The 17296-nt window shown below is 39.4% G+C and overlaps 2 protein-coding genes across 3 annotated transcripts; both read left to right on the top strand.

Annotated features, from left to right (window-relative positions):
* The first annotated feature begins 1167 nt into the window (after positions 1–1167).
* LOC129179619 (gastrula zinc finger protein XlCGF57.1-like) lies at positions 1168–7949 on the top strand. 2 transcript variants are annotated; one of them, XM_054773072.1, is made up of 3 exons: positions 1168–1386; positions 2318–2497; positions 5724–7949. In XM_054773072.1, exons 1-3 carry the CDS (start codon positions 1287–1289, stop codon positions 7235–7237), a joined length of 1794 nt encoding a protein of 597 aa, XP_054629047.1. In that variant the 5' UTR covers positions 1168–1286; the 3' UTR covers positions 7238–7949. The 2 variants fall into 2 exon arrangements, with proteins under 2 accessions (XP_054629047.1, XP_054629046.1); XM_054773071.1 differs by having other exon boundaries at positions 2318–2527.
* A 1893-nt stretch (positions 7950–9842) lies between these two features.
* Positions 9843–12821, top strand: LOC129179898 (zinc finger protein 37-like). Its single transcript, XM_054773726.1, has 2 exons — positions 9843–10084; positions 11953–12821. The coding sequence occupies exons 1-2, from the start codon at positions 9907–9909 to the stop codon at positions 12819–12821; spliced, it is 1047 nt and encodes a 348-aa protein (XP_054629701.1). The 5' UTR covers positions 9843–9906.
* Positions 12822–17296: the final 4475 nt, after the last annotated feature.

Raw genomic sequence — 17296 nt, 5'->3', positions numbered from 1 at the left:
AATAACATGTGCCGCCACTTCCCCTGAGATGAGTGTGATCGATAAATCCCTTCCGAGTCCTTGGAGGCTCCGTCTGAAAGCCTCGTCGGGATGTCGTAGCCTTTTCCTGTAGCGAAAGCATAGTGTTAACAGAAAATTTGGGGCATGAATCTGTGGATTTGTCACTCACCTGAGTTAGTTGTCGTCCCCCACACCATATCCCGTAACTTTCTAAATCAGCTGCATTGTTTCCATCAGCAATCAGAGAGCCAGCCTTTTGGTGACCCGAGCATTTAATGATAGCTATCTTCTTGGGGCATGAGAGGGCAGCATCCAGTCTCATCACGAGCAGTCTGTGTTTAGCGGGTGTGCCTCGTGTAGTTTCCAAAATATCAAGTCATAGCCGCTGAGGAGTAAGCTGGTTTAGTGAAGTGGAGTGGGGGTGTGGTGTTATTGGAGATGCCAGATGAAGTGTCAGGGTCTCTGATTGCCAATGTCTCTTCAGATTTGTCAAAGCATTTATACTGGCAGTGTAGGTGCTCCTGCACCCATATGGAAGACGAGGCCCTGCAGCTGTGTACCATTCTTCTCTGTACATGAATCTGTCAAAAATTCATCTATATTTCTCTTTGAGATTAATAAAGTGTCTAGCTATTGTTTCCCAGACTTATCTGGAAGCATTAAAGATAACGAAAAGCTACAAAATCTAGCATGTGTGCTGATGTGTAGCAGATTGGGTTACACCTACATTACCTGTCCTCACTGAAAATAGTCCAAACAGTTGACTGGTATCGTAAATGCAACAATATACTGTAGTGTAGCGCTACACCTGCAACTTGTGGTGGAACCATGATTGCTTGGGCTGAGGATGAAAAAGGTAAGGTGTGTCCTGTAATGTTTCCGTGATACATAAATGTTGATCAGGAACGTCTTTTACTGGAAACAGGTTGGAACTTAGCTAACAATGTACAAACTGGCCAACTTCTACACTTCTTCGTTAGAGCTAATGTGGGTCACACAAGTACCACATCTCTCATTAGACGTTCCGTGTAATCACTTCCACTCATCCCACATGCAGAGGGCGACTTACACCGCTATTGGAATCCAGCCTGGGTCGACGAGCTGCCGACCGGATGTAGACGCGTTGTGCACATGCGCAGAACGTATAGTATTTTCGGTACTGATTGGTTAAGGACACGAGGAAAATGGCGAAGGCGACAAAGTAATCTTGGGGAAAAAAATAAACACTTGAAATAGTTGATAAATAATTGACAGATGACAACATTTCTGAGCTGTGTGAAAGAACGATGGCTTCGGGCGAGGAGGAACTTTCTCGAACAAGAGAAGAGAACGAACGACAGCAACAACCGGAGGTTTGCGCCACAAAAACTATGCTACATACGCGAGGTATGTTTACATGTTGTACATAATCATTTAACACATTTTCCATGTTTAATATAAAGAGTAACCAGACTGCATGAACGAGTTTTGTCCAGCTGTGTCAGCTAGGTCAACTCATCTTTTTGTTCATGTCAATGTTAATTTCACTTAAATGCCCCAACTGTATAAGTGACCAATTATTTAATAAACACGATAAAGGTTTAAAGGAAACATTAAGACCAGTTGAAAATGGCAAGAATTTCCATTTTACACTGTTGGATCTTAAGGAGGCTGTAGAGCAGGGGTGTCAAACTCATTTTCATTGAGGGCCACATCGCAGTTACGGCTGCCATCAGAGGGCCACTTGTAACTGTCAGTATATATGAATATAAATTTGAATAGAACCTCATGATATTATTACACAATTGCCCATGCATTTGATTATTATATTTGTACTAACAAATTGATGGATAACTTGCTGAGAAATGAGAAGTGAAGTGAGAATGTCATGGTCATGGTATTTATTTTTGAAAAATGCGTGGAATATCTTGCTGCATGATTAGGCAATACTGACGTTTAGAAGAACTGCATGCAGTAACATTTTTCTGTCAAAATGACGGCTCAAATACGTTTAGAAGGACAAAGGTGAAGTGCATTATTGATATGCATTATTCCCCAGCTTTCGCAGGCCACATAAAATGATGTGGCGGGCCACATCTGGCCCCCGGGCCTTGTGTTTGACACCTGTGCTCTAGATCTTCAAAATGCAAAAAGAAGGCATGGGAGTGAGACAAAAAATGTGAGCAAGCAATTTTTTGCAAACAAGCATTAAAGTGAATTGGGTTACACATGCATTACCAGGCCTCATTGATTGCAGTGTGTAAGCATGTCCACACTTTGGACTGGTATTGTAAATTTAACCTCAATTTTTAGAATAAAAATCATTTGTGTCCTGCAGATGTCCAGATCTCCAATTTAAAGCCGGAGGATCCACCTCCCCCCCATTTTAAAGAGGAAGAGGAGAAACTATGGATCACTCAGGAAGGAGAGCGTCTTCAAGGGTGGGAGGACGCTGATCTCCCCAAGTTGCCACTGACCGGTGTCTCTGTGAAGACTGAATACCATGAAGACAAACCATGTGAGTCCTCACAGCTTCATCACCGTCCAAGTGAGGAAAAGAGCTGGATAACCTCTAATACAATGTTTTTATATTACCGGGTTGGTTGAATGTGACGTTACATCCGGTTGCTGTCTTCACAGGCTCAAACAGAAGGGGGGGCAAGCGAGCGTATTTGTAGCTAGAAATCATGTCTAGTCAAGAGAGAAAATGTCGCTTACATCTGCTGTTCTCGCATCGTGCAAATTGGAATTTCGGAAAAAATTATTAATAAGATAGTCCATCATAAAGGGAAAAAAGTTCAAGAAACAAACAAAAAACGTAGAGGAAGGTGGCTGTCTTTTTTTTTTGTGTCGAGGGGAGCAGAGTCTGAACGCTCTCAAGTTTGTAGTGAGTAGGCCTGTCACGATAAATCAATTAATAAATAATTTTTATTTAATAAATTGAATGATTAATTAAAAAACAAGTTGATAATTATGACGCCCTTGATAAATTCACATGTGCATGTGTGTATGCGTGTCTGCTTGTCTATCTGTGACACAGGCTGGATGGATACTACCTATGGCATATGTCTACCACCCTAGCTGCAGATAGCGCCGTGAGCCATCATACGCTATCATGAATGACAGCACAAAAGCGAATGCTACAGCCACAATGTGGGAATATTTCGGTTTTAAACAGAATGAACACGGTGAGTGCATGAACACCGACGAACGACACGGACAGTTTTCTCAACTGGGGAAAAAAAACACTGATTGATGGTGCTCGGGCAGTGGAGCCTTCGTCTCGACAGTCAACGCTTACTGAGGCCAATACAAGCAAAACAGTTCAAAATGGTGCGTGCCCACAGAGTAGACCGTGTCACTGGATAAATTGCAAAAACATACATACAGGCAACTTCTGTGTCAAGCTAATGTGGCTCACGCAGGTACACTGACGTATACAATACGTCAGTACCATCTAGTGGTTAAAATGTGAATGACACCTCATGACTACAATGAATGGAGAAAAATATTCTCAAAATTGTTGCGATAATATTGAACATCGATAATAATATGTAGTACAATTATCGACCAGCAAAATTTGTTATCAGGACAGGCCTAGTAGTGAGCAATGAGAAGGAAAATTTATACTAAACCAAAGTGAAAATATTGTTGGAACTCGGAAATGCTCATGAAAATGGGAAATTCACAGAATGAATTGCCTCACAACAGAAAACTATAGATTGGTGACTTCCTCATACCGCTTCATAGAAGTCAGGAGTGTCCAAAGTGTGCCTGCAGCTGTTTTTTTGTTTGTTTGTTTTTTTAAATTGCAGCAGCATATTATAAATATACCTTATAATTTAACAAGAAAACAAAAAGAAAGACATTGTTGTCATCGTTATATTTGTCCCAACAAATGCACGTTTAGTTGTACTTGGCATTTAAATGAACAAGAAATTGAAGAAACAAGGCTTGTCTTATGATTTTTCCATGACTGTTGAGTGGAACCTCCGTACCCATATATAGATATAGACGTTCACCAATAAAGGAAATTACGCGTCATTCCTCAATAGTGTACATAACCTGAGTAGTAGCCAATCCAATCCAATCCACTTTATTTATATAGCACGTTTTATAAACACTGTTTCCAAAGTGCTGCACCGACTAGTAAAACCATAAATAATAAGTAAAAGTAAAAATTACTACAGTAAAAACTAATAGATCAAATAGAAACAAAGAAACGTACAACAGTAAAATCTTTAAAACAAGAAATAAAAGCAATAAATCCAAGAAGTAGGTACAAAATAAATATGTAAATAAAATTAAAAAACGAATATAAATAAAAACCATTAAACCTAAAAAAGAATAAAAGACACAGAGGACCACACGACTCACGCCGAGTTAAAAGCCAGAGAATAAAAGTGGGTTTTAAGACGAGACTTAAAGCTTTCAATTGTGGGGGCCGTTTTTACATGAGGGGGGAGAGTGTTCCACAGCTTTGGGCCGACTACAGAAAAGGCCCGGTCTCCCCTGGTCTTAAGTCTGGTCTTAGGCACCAACAGTTGGAGCTGGCGTTCGGACCTCAAAGTGCGCGCTGGAGTGTAAATTTGGATGAGGTCCGAGATGTACTGAGGGGCCAGCCCATTCAAAGCCTTAAAAGCAAACAATAAAATCTTAAAATCAATTCTAAAACGCACAGGCAACCAGTGCAGGGAAGCTAAAATTGGGGTAATATGCTCCCTCTTTTTGGTTCCTGTTAAAAGCCGTGCTGCAGAGTTCTGGACAAACTGTAAGCGAGAGAGTCATTTATGGCTTATTCCAGAATAAAGGGCATTACAGTAGTCCAGATGTGACGAGATAAAAGCGTGCATGGCTTGTTCAAAATGTCGCAATGATAAAAATGGTTTGACTTTGGATAGATGCCGAAGATGATAAAAACAGGATTTTACAACGGCGTTGATTTGTTTATTAAGTTTAAAATCACCATCAATTATGACGCCAAGGCTGGTGGCTGTGGAACTGACTTGGTTCTTGATGGGGCCCAAGTTCAAGAGGGGGTCGTTATTATTAAGGACGATGACTTCTGTCTTCCCCTCATTGAGCTTTAAAAAATTTTGAGCCAACCAGACCTTGACGTCGCTTAAGCACTCAAGAAGGGGTTTCACGGGGGCATGGTCATTTCTTGTAATTGGTAAGTAGATCTGGCAGTCATCTGCATAAAAGTCATAGGAGATGCCATGCTTTCTAAAAATTGTACTAAGTGGGGTTAGGTATAGAGCAAATAGGATGGGCCCCAGGATTGATTCCTGGGGGTCTCCACAGTCCAGGGGGGCAGTAGACGAGGTGGAGTCACCAAGTCCCACAGTAAGGCATCTCCCTGACAAGTAAGACCTAAACCACTCAAGGGCAGTCCCCCTGACACCCACACAGTTTTCCAAGCGAGATAAAAGAATAGTATGGTCCACTGTGTCAGGCAGCAGTCAGGCCTAAAAGCACTAAGACGGCTGACCCACCAGGATCAGTCATTAAAAACTTTTCAAAGTGCAGACTCAGTGCTATGAAAGGCCCTATAACCTGACTGGAAGGTGTCTAAAATCCTATTTTCATCCCCCCGTGGAGGTGTCCAGCAGGCATCCTGACCAGATGCCCAAGCCACCTCACCTGGCTCCTCTTAATGCGGGGGAGCAGTGGTTGCCGTAACTAACAAACTAACAAACTTGTTAAACCAATGATTCCACAATAATTTTCCATTTGTCCTGCAGATGTCCAGCAGCTGATTGATCATCAAGAAGAACATTCCTGTCAGCCGCAGGGCGGGATCGCCACTTTGAAGCAGGAGGAGCCGCAGATCCTCAATGTTAAAAAGGAAGAGGAAGAAGTCTGGATCACTCAGGAGGGACAGTATCATCTCAGCACCTTGCCACTGACGGATGTCTCGATGAAGACTGAAGACCATGAAGATAAAGCACCTTTGTCCTCACAGCTTCATCGCAGTCCAAGTGAGGAGAACAGAGGGGCGGAGCCTCCACGAAGCAGCCCACCACAACACATGACAACAGAAGCTGATGGAGACCACTGTGGAGGATCACAAGCAGACAACCTCTTAGCTCCACTATCAGATAGTGACGACACAACGTCACACTCTCCTGAGGATGGAGACGGGGACGACACCCAAGAACCTTTGAGCAGCGATAGAGACAGTGAGGGTGATATGAGGACTCACACTTCCTCTAAAAGGAAGACAGGTAAAAAAGGTTTCACCTGCTCAGTTTGTTCTGAAACCTTTTTTTATAAGAGCTATTTGACGCAACACATGAGAACGCACACAGGGGAAAGACCTTTTAGTTGTTCAGTGTGTGGGAAAACATTCAATGACAAGCGAAGTTTGGTAAAACACATGAGAACGCACACAGGAGAAAAACCTGTCAGTTGCTCAGTTTGCGGCAGTGCATTTTCTCAGGTATCATCTCTAAATATACATATGAGAATGCACACAGGAGAAAAACCTTTTAGTTGCTCATTTTGCAATAAAAACTTCTCTCAGAAGATAACAATGCTGACACACATGAGAATACACACTGGAGAAAAACCTTTTAGTTGCACAGTCTGTGAGAAAAGCTTCTCTAAAAAAGTGAATATGGTAGTACATATGAAAACACACACGGGAGAAAAAACTTTTAGTTGCCCAGACTGTGACAAAAGATTCACTCTGAAGGCACACATGCTGTCACACATGAAAACACACTCAGTAGAAAGACCATTCTGTTCTTTAATGTGTGGTGAAACAGTCAATGACAAGCAAAGTTTGGTAAAATACACGAGAAGACGCACAGTAGAAAAACCTTTCAGTTGCTCAGTTTGTGGCAGTGCATTTTCTCAAGTGTCATCTTTAAACATGCATATGAGAACGCACACAGGAGAAAAACCTTTTAGTTGCTCATTTTGCAATAAAAACTTCTCTCAGAAGATAACAATGCTGACACACATGAGAACACACACTGGAGAAAAACCTTTCAGTTGCCCAGACTGTGATAAAAGCTTCTCTAAAAAAGTAAATATGGTAATACATATGAGAACACACACTGGAGAAAAACCTTTTAGTTGCTCATGTTGCGCAAGAAAATTCTCTTGTAAATCAGCAATGCTGAGGCACATGAGGACACACACTGGAGAAAAACCTTTCAGTTGCTCAGACTGTGATAAAAGATTCACTCAAAAGGCGCACATGATGTCACACATGAGAACACACTCAGGAGAAAAACATAAAACATTTTAGTTGTTCAGAATGTGGTAACATCTTCGTTAAAAAGTAAATATGGGGTCACATATGAGAACACACACGGGCGACAAACCTATTCGCTGCTCCGTCTGTGGGGATACATTTTCTCTGAGTTCCTTTTTTGTTTGGACACATGAGAACACACAAGACGTGCTTTGTGAATCATGGTGAGCAGTTCAAGGTCTTGTTTTATATCGACTGATATACACCATTCCAGGATACAATTACATCGGAAGGTAATTCTAACTAAAGTTAGACTAGTTGGAAATAACATGAACACTACTCACCTTGGAAGCCTCAAAGTATTCCAAATGTACATTAAATTCAGACAAAATCCTGTCCTGTTGGAAATGGTCCATAGAATGTAAATAGTTAGTCCGCGCTGAGGCTTAGTTCCATTAAGACACACTGACCGCTGTTGCACACTTTTTCGTCATATTTTCCACATATTCTTGATCGTAAATTGGTTCAGCGTGTTTACCACACCTCGATACCTAAAGACTTCTCTACTGTGAACTTCTGACACCTCAATGGACCCAATAGACAGCTGTTTACCTGGTCTGCTGTGGCACAGTAGCCAATCAATTTCTGTTATAAATCTATATTAAAGTACCAGCCCCTCTTCTGGCATGCGTAGTTTGGGCCAATAACATCCTATCTTAATGATGACTGATGCATTGAATCACCAATTAAATTGTGAAAACATTGATCTGCTGGTTGATGGGTGGGCTTGGGATGGGAAAATGTAGATGTTTGTTTACTGTGTGTGCGCTGATTCTTGCATTTCAAAATGATTTGTAATATATCTGTAATACCATTAAAATGTACTTACGTCCCAAAGATTTATCGCAGTTCAATATGGCAATAAAGAAAAATACACATCATTCCTCAATACATAACCTGAGTAGTATCCATCCATCCATCCATCCATCAATATTCTACCGCTTATCCGAGGTCGGGCCCCGGGGGTAGCACCCTAAGCAGGGAAGGCCAGACTTCCTACACTTCATCCAGTTCCTCGCGGCGTTCCTAGGCTAGTTGAGAGACATAGGCTTTGTCTAAATCCGGGGTCTGAAGCCTACGAGTCCGCGTTTGTGGGCTGCATGACGTCATCTCAACCGCGCAAATGCGGCCGACAAAAAGAAGTCTGCATTCAAACCATCCTTTGTGGCCCATCATATCCCAACATTCTTAGCGCACTTCCATCCACCCCTTAAAAATGTCAACATTACAGCGCAAAGCTGGAGAAGCGTAAGTATTACTTTATTAATAAATATTGGTTTGTTTGTAAGTCGTAACTATTGGTTTATTTGTGCAAGTGGACAGTTTGATGTACGGAGCCTTTGGATGTAAAGTCTTAAGTCCTACGATGTGAAAGTTTCACTTTGATCTTACTGTCGTGATTATGTAAATACACTCAACAAAAATGTAAACGCAACACTTTTGTTTTTGCTCCCATTTTTTATGAGATGAACTGAAAGATTTAAAACTTTTTCCACATCCACAATATCACCATTTCTCTCAAATATTGTTCACAAATCTGTCTAAATCTGTGATAGTGAGCACTTCTCCTTTGCTGAGATAGTCCATCCCACCTCACAGGTGTGCCATATCAAGATGCTGATTAGACACCATGACAGGTGTCTAAACAGGTGTGCCTTAGCCTGCCCACAATAAAAGGCCACTCTGAAATGTGTACTTTTGTTTTATTTAAAATTACAGTACATATTTTAAAGTTGTCAATGTCTCCTCCTTTTGTTGAACTGTTGAAAAGTCTTTGAGGAGTGAAATGCTTTGAAATCTTGCAGTACGTCCGTCCTGGATAACATTCTGGGTAACAGTGATGCAGTGAAGTCATCCATCCATCCATCCATTTTCTATGCCACTTATCCTCATTAGGGTCACGGGTATGCTGGAGCCTATCCCAGCTGACTTCGGGCGAGAGGCGGGGTACACCCTGGACTGGTCGCTAGCCAATAGCAGGGCAGATATAGACAAACAACCATTCACACTCACATTCATACCTATGGACAATTTAGAGTCGCCAATGAACCTAACATGCATGTTTTTGGAATGTGGGAGGAAACTGGAGTACCCGGGAAAAAATCCACGCATGCACGGGGAGAACATGCAAACTCCACACGGGGATGCTCAACGGAGATTTTAACCCAGGTCTTGTGACCAACATGCTAACCACTCGGCCACCATATGACCTTTCTCGTATTTTTACCATTTTTTTTTTATTCAAACGGGGCGGCATTGCTGATTGAAATTTTGGTAGAAAAAAGCTATTTCTCACATAATTTAAATTTCCAAACAAATTCTGGTGGAAAAAAAAACAATTTTCCTTATTTTTATATAATATTTTATCATACTATTTTTTAATAACAATAATATATTTTTTAAAATATTATTAATATTATTATTTTTTAAATATGATTTTTGCTGGGAAATTCCCCGTATTATCAAAATAATGCAAGTGTTGTCTGGTGTGCTCTCATGCTGTATTGAGCCGTCTTCGTTACCACCGCAAGATGGCAGCAGAGTAAAGTCATTGAAAAAACTTCCATCGAAGAAGGAAAGGCGGAAGTTGGCAGCGACACTTCAACAGAAGGCGGCAGAGAAAGAACGACGTCAAAGTCATTAAGACGACATAAAAACATAAAATGCTGAAAGAGTTGGTGAAAGAGCGACTGATGGCGGCGGCTGATGACATATTGGCGCTGTTTGAAAGAACGATCGCGGCGTACGAGGAGGAACTTTCCCGAACGAGAGAGGAGAACGAGCAACAACGACAACAACTGGAAGCTGTTTACAAGACTCAGTTTGTGTTACACATTGACGGTATGTTTTCATTTCCGCAAACCTACTCAGTCGTTTGAAACACTTTAGGTTGCAAATGTAAATACACAATCCAAGATGGCGGCCACTGTACGCTGTTGACGTGTATTGCTCGGTTCCAAGCACGTGACCTAGAGGCAGTATTAAAGTCATAAACTTATGAGAAAAAAAGTCGTACATTTACGAGAAATAATTGTAAATTTAGAAATAAAGTCATAAATTAAGTAAATAAAGTCGTGATTTTTTTTACGAGAATAAAGTTGTACATTTATGAGAAATAATTGTAAATTTACGAGAATAAAGTCGTAAATAAAGTAAATCAAGTCGTAAATTTATTACGAGAATAAAGTCGTAAATTTATGAGAAATAATTATAAATTTATGAGAAAAAAGGTAATGAATTTATGAGAAATAATTGTAATTTTACAAGAATAAAGTCATAAATAAAGTTGTACATTTATGAGAAATAATTATACATTTACGAGTATAAAGTCGTAAATCAAGTACATTTATTATGAGAATAAAGTTGTACATTTATGAGAAAAAAAGTCATGAATTTATGAGAAATAATTGTAATTTTACAAGAATAAAGTCATAAATAAAGTCGTACATTCATGAGAAGTAATTGTAAATTTACGAGAATAAAGTCGTAAATTTATGATAAATAATTATACATTTACGAGTATAAAGGCGTAAATTGGTTTGGTTTGGTTTGGTTTGGTTTAGTTTATTTGAACATGAAGGTTACAATGGAATACATCTCATGAATCATTTTTTCACAGTTCCACGTGTCCAAAAGGAGTAGGAAGAAGCAAAGCTTATTTAATCCTACCCCCCATCTATTCTACATCTAGTACAGTACATGTTATTCACTTCCTGCATTCCATGTCATGTTTTTATATAATAATCAGTGTAATAATAAATAATAAAAATAAAAACCAAGCATGACAGAACAATCATTGTGATGATCAAGACTCTTCTGCCTTGTATTTAGCAAACATCAACTGCTTGTATTGTTTTTTCAATTTGCTCATCTCTGTACATTGTTTGAGTTCTTTACTCAATCCGTTCCATAATTTAATTCCACACACGGAAATGCTGTGGGTTTTCAGCGTTGTTCTTGCATAAAAGTGTTTTAAGTTTAATTTTCCTCTAAGATCATATTTCTCCTCTCTGATTGAAAAATACTTTATGATGTTTTTGGGTAACAAATTATTATTAACTTTATGCATTATTCTAGCAATTTATGCAATTTTCAATTTTCATTATTCTAAATTTACAAAATTAGCAAATTTTAATATTTGTGATTTTAAAAATAGAGGGTTTGTAAGTTCTCTATACTTGGCATTATGAATGATCCTCACCATCTTTTTTGCAGTACAGTGAGTGAGTGAAGATTGCTTTTATAATTATTTCCCATATCTCCACACAATACATTAGATATGGTAATACTAAGGAACAGTACAGAGTGTGGAGTGATTTTTGATCAAGAGCATATTTTGCTTTATTCAATATAGAGATATTTCTCGCCACCTTTTGTTGTATATATTTAATGTGAGATTTCAAACAAATTTTTTGTCTATTATGATCCCCAGAAATGTATTTTCAAAAATTATGAGAAAATTTATAATTTAGGACAAAAAAAGGTGTAAATTTACAAGAAAAAAGTTGTAAATTTAGGAGAACAAAGTAAGACATTTACAAGAAAAATTGTTGTACATTTATGAGAAAAAAAGGTGCAAATTTATGAGAATGAAACTAATGAATTTAGGAGAATAACGTCGTGAATTTTATGAGAAAAAAGTGGTAAACTTACAAGAATGATGCATCAACAATCAGTGAAAAGAGCTAAAGTGTGTTTGTTTCTTGCAGACATCCAGCAGCTGATTCGTCAACAAGAAGAACGTTCTCCTCAGCCACAGGGAGGGTACTCCACTTTGAAGCAGGAGGAGCCACAGCCCCCCCACGTTAAAGAGGAAGAGGAGGAACTTTGGATCACTCAGGAGGGAGAGTGTCTTCCAGGACGGGAGGAGGCTGATCTCACCAAGTTGCCACCGACTGGTGTCTCTGTGAAGACTGAAGACCATGAAGACAAACCACCTGAGTCCTCACAGCTTCATCACTGTCGGAGTGAGGAGAACAGAGGGGCGGAGCCTCCGAGCAGCAGCAGCAGCTCACCACAACACATGACAACAGAAGCTGATGGAGACCACTGTGGAGGATCACAAGCAGACAAGGACTGTGAAGGCGATCTGAGGACTCACACTGACAACAAACACTCTGAATGCTCTACGAAGAAGACGGGTAAAGAACGACTGAACTGCTCAGTTTGCAGCGAAAGCTTTTCCTTTAAGAGCTGCTTGACCCGACACATGCGCACGCACAGCGGGGAGAAACCTTTCAGTTGTTCAGTTTGCAGCAAAAACTTCTTTCGAAAGTCACACATGTTAGTACACATGAGAACGCACACGGGAGAGAGACCTTTTATTTGCTCCGTCTGCGGGAAAGGATTCTCTCAAAAGGCGACCATCGTGTGTCACATGAGGACGCACACTGGGGAAAAACCTTTCAGTTGCTTGGTCTGCGGCCAGAGATTCTCTCGAAAGTCGCACATGGTCATACACGTAAGGACGCACACGGGAGAGAAACCTTTTATATGCTCCGTTTGCGGGAAACGATTCACTCAAAAGACAAACATGGCGTTACACATGAGAACACACACAGGAGTCAAAATCTTTTAGCTGTGCTGAAACATTCACATGCTGGTGAAGAATAAATGTCTACTTTCTTGCTGCTTGTGCTTGTTTATTTAACTTGTTGCTTATTTCTGCTTGCTTTTCTGGGTGTTTTCCCCTCCCCGTAAATTTGCAAGAAAAGTAGTGGTAAATTTACAAGAAAAAGTCGTAAATGTACGAGAAACAAGTCACAAACTTACAAAAATAAAGTCATAAATTTATGAGGAAAACTCTGTAATATTACGAGAATGAAGTTATAAATTTGCGAGAATAGTCATAAATTTACAAGAAAAAAAGGTACAAAATTACAAGAATAAAGCCGTAAATTTATGAGAAAAAAATCATACATTTACAAGAAAAAAAGTTGTAAATTTGTTGTAAATTTACGAGAAAAAAGTCACAAACTTACAATGTAATAATTTTTTGAGAAAAACCTTGTAAATTTACAAGAATAAAGTCATATATTTGCAAGAAAAAACGTTGTAAATTTATGAAAATAATATATAATAATTATAGAATAAAGGAAAAAATCCCTAAATTTACAAGAAAAAAAGTCATAAATTTACAAGACTGTAAATGTATGAGAAAAAAGTCGTGAATTTACGAGAATAAAATTGTAAATGTGCAAGAAAAAAGTCGTAAATTTATGAGAAGAAGTCACAAGTTTACAAGAATAAAGTCATACATTTTTTAGAAAAAAATGGTAATGTAACAAGAATAAAGTCGTAAATTTGTGAGAATAATTTTTTTCTCAGAATATTTTGACTTTATTCTCGTAAAATTACAGCTGTTGTTTTTTTTTAAATTTTATTTTCTTATTATGACTTTATTCCTATAATATAACTTTTTCCCCAACCTAATTTTACAAAATTGTTTTATTTTGGGTTTTTTTCGTTTCTCATAAATTACCACTTTTTTAAAAAACAACATATTTTTTCCTTAATATTTCTAGTACAGTAGAGGCCCCTACAACTAGATAATAAATAATCCGTTCCGAGAACATTTACGTTATAGGGTTTTTACGTTATACGAAGCGTAAAATACATGTAAATAGCCTAATCCGTTCCAAGATCTTCCCAAACTCACTCCTTTGGCCCTTCAAAATATTCAAGTCCACTGAATATGGTGGGAAAATATAAGAAAACGTTAGCATAGACATAGTACAGTAACATTCCAATATAAAATAAGGTAATAAATAAGATTACTGTAAATGAATAAAACTGAAAAATAAAAAAAATCAACTAGTTTAAGGGCGACTACAATGAGGAAGGAGGTTGAAGGGAGAAGCCTGTCTCTCACACTAACTCACGTACACGCTGTAAGGCCAATGAGATGAGAGCATAGGCGGTGCCCCTATAATCAACCATGAGATGCGAACGTAGGCGGTGCCCTGATAATCAGCCAATGATATGAGAGCGTAACAAGTCCTGGTATATCCAGCAAAGCCGGAAAAAGGGTGAAGTTAGCAATGCTTTGGAAGTACTTACTTCTTTTATCAAACAATACAAAAAAAGAAGCTGAGAACACTCTTCAAAGGACAAGTGATAAAAATGACATCAGCTAGCCAGCTCTCACTGTTCAGTCTCGTTTCTGGAAGTGACGTCATGGGGGTGACACCTCTCAGCTAATGCAGAGTACACAAACGGTTTTGGAGGTAGGTGGTAGACTTAATAATATATGAATATATTTTTCATCCAAATAGCAGTCATGCCAAAATAGTTGTGTTGCTGATGGATGTTCATAGTATCCCAGTGATACTGTAAGTTTGTTTTCTTTTCCAAAAGAGGAAAGTTTAAAGGGTCCCTGATAAGATTTATCAATTTTGCTTAAATATGTTAAATATTCTTTGTAATTATGTTCTACATTGTTCCATTTTTGAAAGTGAAATTTGCAAAAATTACATTTATGGTTGATGGCGACAGCCATGATGAGCTAGCTCTCGCAGCTCAGTCTCATTTACGGAAGTGACGCCATCAGGGTGCTATCACTCGGGGAAACAAACATGGCGGTGTACGAGACAGAGGATGTTTACGGTGATTATAGCCAAGATTTGAGGCATGCGTTAATAGTTCATGAGGAGGAAGAAACAATTGGAGAGGAAATGGAGAACTTTCAGAACATGGACTCTAGACATGGAGATGAAGATTGGTCGCCTTCGAAACACAGAAGGTCAAGTGTAAATGACTCTGGAGTTGCTGGATTTTGTCGCCCCCTACAGTAAACATACGTTTGTGAAAAGATGTTTATATAGCATGTATAATGCTTTGCAGCCTTGTCGCTATCATGGAATAGTGTGTAGAAGACATTATGCAAAAAAGACACAACTTCCTTTGTTCTATGGCAACTTTGACGTCATTCTTTTTCTTTTAAATAGCATCTTTTTTCAAAATGCGTTTATAGCATACTTTCAAGCCATATACTTCTTGTAAAGGTGTTCCTTCATAGCAGTCATCAGTGAAATTATAACTGCAAAAGAACAGAACTCGAGGTGGGCGACCATCTGTCACGCCATCGTCCATTTTTGTCAAAAAGTTTTGTCTTTTGGAAAAGAAAGCAAACTTACAGTATCACTGGGATACTATAAACATCCAGCAACGACACGGCATTTTGGCATGACGACTATTTGGATGAAAAAATACACTGAACCAAGTCTACCATCAACCTCCACAAGCATTTGTTTACTCTGCTTTAGCTGAGAGGCGTCATCCCGATGACGTCACTTCCGGAAACGAGGCTGAGCTGTGAGAGCTAGCTCGTCATGGCTGGCGCCATCAACCATAAGCGTCATTTTTACAAATTTACCCTTTGCTTTCCAAAATGTAACAACGTACAAAACAATTACAAACAATATATAACATATTTAAGCAAAGTTGGCAAATCATGCCAGGGACCCTTTAAGACAGGGGTGGCCACATCAGGCCTGCCAAGCGTCTTAATCCGGCCCACCGGGCATTTCTAGATTTTTTTTTTAAACCTTCAACATGGAAAGTGAAGTCGGCAACATGACTTGAAGTGCTTTTGTGGCACGCTTGAGTCACCAAAGTAGTCAGATGCGATCTGTGGCTTGTGGAAAAAAGCCATCCAAACAACACAACACGTCAACAAAGTAAACTACCTACTACCTACTGCCCTACCATGTGGGCAAACAAACAAATATCTACCCGCAATTCCCATTCCAAAAACACACCCATATATTACTGCCGCAAGGCATGCTGGGTAGCTTGTGGTACGCATTTTTGCTGGATTGCAAAATATGCTGAGGAGGTCATCAGAGAAGTAAACAAGGAGGAGTTAACACACTCTTGATATCCAATGTTTTATTCTTCACAGTTCATATTGTTGCAGCTGGACTACCCAGCATGCCTTGCGGGCATTTGGAAACAACAGTTTTAAGTTACGTGTTATGTTCAGCACTTAGTTGTGGATTTATGTGATGCACTCACTTGCTGTGGATGTGTTGTGTTTTCCTTTTGCTGCACGGTGAGCAAGTGAGTTGTTCTGCTTGAGGCCACCTGTATATAGACGGCCCCTCCACCAAATTTTTTAACCCAGTGTGGCCCGCGAGTCAAAAAGTTTGCCCGATGCTGCTTTAAGACAACAACGGGCGAAGCAAGTGCAGAGAACAAGAGACAGATGGACGCCCGCCTGCAGGGCTGTTCTTTGCAGCAATCATTTCACTGATGACTGTTATGAAGGAACACCTTTACAAGAAGCCAAAAGGATGCTTTACTATGTCAAAAAGTCATGTCTTATTCACATAATGTCTTCTAAACACTATTCCATGATAGCGACAAGGCAGCAATTAAACGTTTGAATGCACATGTCCAAGTGTTCAATGGTTCAGCACTTGTTTTTTTTACACAACTTGCTGCTCTCTAAGAAGGAGCTGAGTGGCAAAACTCTGAATTGTTATTGCAATAGTCCTCTTCGTGGCGTGCACATTTTGACATCACGACAACAAGCCGACACCTGACCAACAGATCAGCAAGAGCTCACCAGCGAGGCTTGAAACAGGACGTTCTCAGAGGGAAGTGGCCAGCGAGCAAGTCGTCAGTGCTTTACAACAGGCCGACATGTTGGAGGAGTGTTCATTGGGGCAAATTATCGCAAGAATAAAATCATATAACGAGGAGATTAAAGTAAAAATGAAAAAATAGAAAATGGCAATCATTTGGGAAGCAAAACAAGCAGACAAAAGCAAAAGTATAGTGCTATTGGCTCGCAAATCATTTGGCTTTTTGCTATTAGCGTCCAAAAACGTATTCCCTGTAACTATTACAACAGCAAAAACTCTCATATTTGTACAGTAGAAATAACAGCCTGCTAAACATGAAATATCACCCCATAGTCACCTTTCCACCCTATGATCCTATATAGTAGACATAATAAGAGAAAATAAGACATGTAAGATGTAGAAAACCTTTTTACCACCTTCTAAATACACTTTTTAAACATTATTAGAGCCCTGAAGACCCCTATAG

This window comes from Dunckerocampus dactyliophorus, chromosome 4 (genome assembly GCF_027744805.1).
Source record: "Dunckerocampus dactyliophorus isolate RoL2022-P2 chromosome 4, RoL_Ddac_1.1, whole genome shotgun sequence".
NCBI lineage: Eukaryota > Metazoa > Chordata > Actinopteri > Syngnathiformes > Syngnathidae > Dunckerocampus > Dunckerocampus dactyliophorus.
This window is presented reverse-complemented; position numbering and strand designations above follow the sequence as displayed.